The sequence below is a fragment of the Coffea eugenioides genome, chromosome 1 (assembly GCF_003713205.1).
Source record: "Coffea eugenioides isolate CCC68of chromosome 1, Ceug_1.0, whole genome shotgun sequence".
NCBI classification, from domain to species: Eukaryota; Viridiplantae; Streptophyta; class Magnoliopsida; order Gentianales; family Rubiaceae; genus Coffea; species Coffea eugenioides.
The window spans coordinates 37,342,364-37,348,846 of NC_040035.1; the positions used below are offsets into that span (position 1 = coordinate 37,342,364).

A 6,483-nucleotide genomic window follows, 5' to 3' on the forward strand; every position below is an offset into this window, starting at 1 on the left:
TGATCACCGGCCAATAAATGCCCCTAACTATACTGTAGTACAAATCGTGGATTGCATGCCCAATTAAATCTACACACAAAGACAAAGTAATACAAACACAACCCTAAATCCACGAATCTCCTCAAAGCTCTTGCCCTCCCGAAAGGTCTGACTCCAAAACATTTTATTAGGCCCAAAAGTTTGTTAATAGCGGTGTAGCAGCTTCCACCCAAACCATCGTGAATTTCATTTTCTTATTAATAATCAGGCCCACATAAGTATTAGCCTCTGGAAAATTCCTCATCATCCATTTCCCCCAATTTCTTCGTCTCCAAACCCTAGCCTCCGCCGCGGAAAAAACCCTAGCTCTTTTGTTCTCTCTTCGATCTTCCCCCATGGCGAAGAAGAGAAAGTCTCGAACCTCTGAAGCCACCCAACCCCAGCCAGAACCCGTACAAGTCAAACCCGAACCAGAACCGGAACCGGAACCGGAACCCCAGCCTGAGCCAGAACCTGAGCCCCAACCCGAGAATGAGCCAGTTCAGGTCAAACAAGAAGAAATGGAGGCAGATCAAGAAGAAGAAGTCGAGGAAGAAGTTGAGGAAGAAGTCGAAGAAGAAGTAGAAGAGGAGGAGGAGGAGGAAGATGATGGAGTTGAGGAACAACAAGAAGAGGAAACCCTAATTAAGACGGAGACTACCGAAATTAAACAATCCAATGGCGGAGCTGAAGAGCAACTGAACAGTAAGGATGAGGATTTGGATGACGAGCCGTTCGAGAAACTGCTGGAGCCGTTTTCGAAGGACCAGATGGTGGTTTTGATAAAAGAAGCGGTTTCCAAGCACCCTGATTTGATGGCGAGTGTTAGAAAGCTAGCGGATGCAGACCCAGCTCACCGGAAGATCTTTGTTCACGGTCTTGGATGGGATACTACTGCGGAAACCCTAACTAGTGTGTTTGGGAAGTATGGGGAGATTGAGGATTGCAAGGCGGTTACGGATAAGGTTTCAGGGAAGTCGAAAGGTTACGGTTTTATACTGTTTAAGAGGAGGAGTGGGGCGCGAAAAGCATTGCTTGAGCCACAGAAGAAGATTGGGAATAGGATGACTTCTTGCCAGCTAGCTTCTACTGGCCCTGTCCCTGCCCCACCTCCTACTGCGCCACCTCCGGTGTCTGAGTATACTCTGAGGAAGATATTTGTGAGTAATGTGGCAGCAGAGCTTGATCCGCAGAAGTTGTTGGATTTCTTTACGAAGTTTGGGGAGATTGAGGATGGGCCTTTGGGGTTGGATAAGCAGACTGGGAAGCCAAAAGGGTTTTGTTTGTTTGTGTATAAGACTGTTGAGGGTGCGAGGAAGGCGTTAGAGGAGCCACATAAGAATTTTGAAGGGCATACCTTGCATTGTCAGAAGGCGATTGATGGGCCTAAGCCAAGCAAACAGTTTCCTCAGCAGCAACAGCAGCAGCATCAGCAGCATTATGCTGGTGGTCAGCACCATCAGCAGCAGTATTATGGGCATCCTTCAAAGAAAGGGAAGTATTCGAGTAGTAGCGGTGGTGCAGGGTCTGCTGGACATTTGATGGCTCCTACTTCTGGCCCAGCTGTGGGTTTTAATCCTGCTGTTGCCGGGGCTGCGTCTGCATTGAACCCGGCTCTTGGGCAGGCGCTAACAGCCTTGCTGGCCACTCAGGGTGCTGGTTTGGGTATTGGGAATTTGCTTGGAGGACTTGGGGCGCCAGTGAACCAAGGTGTGCCGCCTGTTATGAATAATGCTGGGTATGGAGGACAGGGTGTTGGTGGCTACGGGACTCCGCCTGGTATGCAGGGAGGGTATCAGAACCCACAGATGGGGTCGCAGGGCGTTCGGCCACCACAAGGTGGTGCACCTTATATGGGACATGGACACTAGGTCAGTTGGAAGGTATGTCTTGTTTAACTGATCTCGTGCTTTGTAATGCTTCTATTTGTGGTTAGATAAATATATTTCTAGATTTTTAATCTTAATATGCTGAAAAAGAAATTGCTTGGAACAAAATGGAATACGTTCATAAAATCAAGTGAGAGTAGATATACATAAGTTGCCTGTTTTAGTTGGAATCTTGTCTGTTTATGTCCAGCTTGTAGAGAAGTTATGCATTTATTGTGGAGGTATTTGTATCTGATTGGAACTTGTAATTTAAGATGATTAGGATGCTATGCTTTTATGCTGAAGTGAAGAAAGGACAGTAAACAAGAGAAAAAGTAAAAGAGAGCTTTTCTTGCTTGCTTGAGATTTTGGAGAGGAAAAGGCCTTTGATTATCCTCTTTTTTTGGGATTTGGATAGAAAAGAAATTAGAAATTTCTTGTTCTCATGGTTCTTTTTTTTGGGTGTCTAAGAATGATTATTACTTTTATTATGAGGACTTGTCTTTTCCCTAACTTTTTCTTGAATTTGGAAGGTTATAGCACCTTCATTTTTTTGTGGTCCCTTCATTTGATTCTTCCTGGATCAGAAAAGGGGTCTTTGACAGGTTAGGGAACCATTGAGTTCATCACAGTCACCTTGTACTTGCACTTTTGGGGATTGAGAAGCATGTTCTGTAGCAAATTTTTTTCTGCAGTTTTTAGCATTGACCTTTTTATCCATATGAATATGTAGGTTGATGTATGTAACTTTGTGAGTTCAGAGGACAAAACTGGGCCTTGAAGACCATTGTCTTCTCTTTTTTACTTGTTGAAATTGGACCTTAATAGCAGAACTGTTAATAGGACAAGAAACGCTAGAAGCATGATTTTGGTAGGGCAATAAGGTTTTAACTCAATCTAAGATTTTATTAAATAATAAATGATTTTGAATTGATCTCTACCTCGTGGCAAAAATATGGCCAATATAATTTTTCTTGAAGATTAAGGCATACAATCAAAGTGCACAAGAGTTTTAACAAAAAGTCTAGCAGTGCAGAATTCTGATATTGGTGTTACCACAGCCAGTTGTAATGCATTAAGCATTGTCTAGATCAACTGTGAGGCCTAGGTCTGCTTTCAACATGTCAATTCATATTGGTTGGTGTAACTGTTTTACTAATGGGTTATTGATTAAAAATGTAAATAGTTAATTTGGGTCTAAGTTTGGGGCTTTTTTTGTTTTTTTGGGGGGGGGGGGGGTAGGAGGGTTGGATTTATAAGCCATTTGTTGATTTGGAGTGCCATGTGTAGCATTTACTCTTTTCTGTTGGCTTTTGATGTTTATTGTTTTTACCATTATGTCACTGGTTTGGTTTCAGCCATTTGTTGATTTGGAGTGCCATGTGTAGCATTTACTCTCTCTGTTGGCTTTTGATGTTTATTGTTTTTACCATTATGTCACTGGTTTGGTTTTCTTACATGACATCTCTTTTTGGAGGTCCTCAATGACATTTACCAGGTACACTGTATCATGTTGTTTTGCACGTTGTAAGGTAAACATATTGGTTATCAAGATAATTATGGTTTAGAAGCAGTGGCGTTGCTTTAGTGGTTTCTGATTGTTATTTGCAAGTACAAAATAAGTGTATTTGACTGCTCTTGATGCCAATTATTTGGATTAGCTTTTACTTTCAAACTTATTCAGTGTCAATTTCTTCTCCTCCATATGCATATTCATTAATGAGACAGCAAATTCGACACTCTGTCCCTATAACCTGTGATGCACTTAAAATATTTCCAAACCATCATTTTAAGGGAATGGAACTTGTGAAATCTTGTCCTGTATTATCATAGAGGGTGTATTCCTTTGCATTTACAAGCACAATTTCCATGTTCACATACAATATTTCCTGTTCCACTATTTGTTTATATTTGAGGTGAAATTTCAAAAGGTAACTTCTGGAATTAATGAAAGCAAAATATTAATTATTGTTCTTTTCAAGATTATGTTTTGCAAGGTATTGGCTTGAGCTGTGAGCAGTTATCTTGTCTTTTCTCTAAAAATTGGTTTTTTCCCTTCAAAGTGGGGTTTTCACACTTTAATATTCATTGTGCAGATTCCTTCATAAATGCACCAATCTTTTATTTTGGACTGGTGATTCATCTGAAGTTCCAGGCTCTCTTGCAAATGAAGTCTTTATAACGTTGCAAAAGTTATTGTTTGCTTAAAGACCAGATTTAAACATGTATTTTCCTAGCCAAGTATTTCGCTTTTGTTGACTGCTTTTCAAAATTATGTAGTACTTTGTTTCCAATAATTTTCTTTTTCAAAAATATATTGAGAAGCAGGTCAGTATCTCTAACTTTGATGGATGGTTCTTATCAAAAGTTTTAGCTCTATTTGAGGACTATGTACCTTTAGATCCGAATCTGATGTTAATTCATTTGTAATTCTCCTTTCACGTTGCTCAACATCTTCCTCTCGTACATTTTTCATTCATTTTTTTTAGATTTTTTAAGATGTTACGTGCATCAGGCTTTCAATGAAATGCATGATTCTGCTTCTTTTACCAAATGTTCTAGCAGGCGTCTTTTTTTTTTTTTTTGGTAAATTGTAAAATGGTATAGATTTTATGTTTTTTGTATGACGGATGCTGTTGCAGGTACTTTATACTGGGAAGACAGATTATAGTGTCTTAAACATCAGGGGTCAAGTTACTGTTTGATTTTGTTTTTTGGTTTCTTTCTCACTGGTTTCCAAAACTGAAGCTTGTTTACACAGATGCTATTTTGTAAAAAACCTAAACTTGAGGCTTCGTTACAGAAATGTTATTTGTTGCTATTTTTCTTCAACTTGCTTTTTAGAGTGGAATTGTGAGCCTTCTGAGACTGGATCTTGACGTACTTAGTTCTGTCTGAAGTGTCTGGTTAAATATAGAAGCCTTACCATGATAGTAAGAATCAATATTATATATCCAAATAACTAGTGATTTCAAACTTGGGGAAAAGGGAACTCAAGGTTATCCAAGCTTCAAGTGCAAAAAAGTTTTTCTTTTCCTTCTGAGACTGTCCTGTGAGGTACTGTTACCTCCATTTCTAGATTTTTGGTTTTTGTCCCAGTCAGAATTACTTTTCTATTCCTCCTGAATCTTTCCTTCCTAGTACTCTTTATACCGGACAAGGGTTCTGAGTGACTTGGTTTACTGAAAGCTTTCAAACCATAGGAATCCTAAGAATCTATTGATGCTGTGAGAGCTTCTAGTTTTTTTTTTTTTTTTTTTTTGTGTTCTGCATCGACAGGTGCTCGCAATGGTGGCAATGCTACTGTGATCTGCACCAAGATATGTTTGGCGCTGGAATGCTGTTCCACTCATTTCTCCCATCATTTCTGGAGACTGACTTCTTTCTCACAGAAAGTGACAGTCTATTTGAGTTGCTATTTTGATCTTTTTTTTGTTTGGTGAATGGATTTTGAGCGTTGCATGCTTTTGGATCAGATTTTCCAATCAAGCGTAGCTATAGTAGTCATTTCATCCTGACTTACATGTGCCCCCTGCACATCTGATCTTTTATGTTTTATCCGACTATTGCACTTTTTAGGCCTTAGCTTTCGAAAAAAATGGAGACAAGATTTGTTGTCTTTGACAATAGCCAAATAGGTATCTTACCTAGTAAATGATGAGCCTAGTCCACTGCAAAATTCAATATTTAGTAATTTGGTAAAAAAGAAAAAAGAAGGAAAAAAAATTGATCCGTGTTCTGATTAACTTAAAATGGACAAAGAAATATATAGTACGGTAAGGACCTTAGAGGGCCAACAATAACAATTTTTTTGGGACCAAGGTATCCTGGAAGGGCCTGACGAATCTAACAATTATATAATAAAACATGATGAGTTTCTCCCATAATTGAGTCGAGGTTTTTTTAAAGGGGGTAGCATTTCAAAATCAGTGTACCCGTAAAAGCTAAAGTACGAAATGAATGAACTGTAATATTTTGTGGTAATTCTAGGTAGCTTGATGAAAGGATTCCTTTGCTCTCTTGCTGGATTTTGGACTTTTGTTAATCTTTAAAAATTGAATGACCTCAGTTAATTCTAGAAGTAATATCATGCCACTTGATTCTATGGTATTTCAACATTAAGGGTTGGGTGTAAGATATTTTCCAAAGACAATTTTTTCAGAGAAAATAAATGCTTTCCTATTCATTTTCTGGTGTTTGGTTGACTAGTTTGGCCTCCTAGGAGTTTAAACCTGTTAGATCCCGAATATCCAACCCACGGCAACACCTTGCGTCCCAGTATACGTTTTGCTCCGTCATGCCAGCAAAGCTGCCTACCGTCCGTATTCTTTTTTCCCCTTGTTACCACAGTTGCAAAAACCTCCTCCTAGTCCCACTATCACCACTACTGCCACCACTTCCTCCTTGCTAGCCCCAGCACCATCCCCGCCGCATCCTCGCGGCAAAAGAAATTTATGATCAATGGGGAAGTCTTGTGAAACAACAAGAAGTTTTTCAAAAGGATTATCGGATATTGCAGAAATTAAGGTTCATCGAATTAGTTCGTCAATAAAGGAGCATCTTTTCTCAAAGATCCACACTCCAATATCAAATCATG

General features: G+C 39.4%; 1 protein-coding gene across 3 annotated transcripts; it reads left to right on the top strand.

Annotated features, from left to right (window-relative positions):
* The first annotated feature begins 211 nt into the window (after positions 1-211).
* LOC113778207 (UBP1-associated protein 2A-like) lies at positions 212-5,430 on the top strand. Of its 3 annotated transcripts, none has more exons than XM_027323545.1 (2): positions 212-1,889; positions 3,983-4,337. In XM_027323545.1, the coding sequence occupies exon 1, from the start codon at positions 375-377 to the stop codon at positions 1,887-1,889; it is 1,515 nt and encodes a 504-aa protein (XP_027179346.1). In that variant the 5' UTR covers positions 212-374; the 3' UTR covers positions 3,983-4,337. The 3 variants fall into 3 exon arrangements, with proteins under 3 accessions (XP_027179346.1, XP_027179338.1, XP_027179329.1); XM_027323537.1 differs by lacking the exon at positions 3,983-4,337 and adding an exon at positions 4,529-5,430 and having other exon boundaries at positions 213-1,901; XM_027323528.1 differs by having other exon boundaries at positions 215-1,901.
* Positions 5,431-6,483: the final 1,053 nt, after the last annotated feature.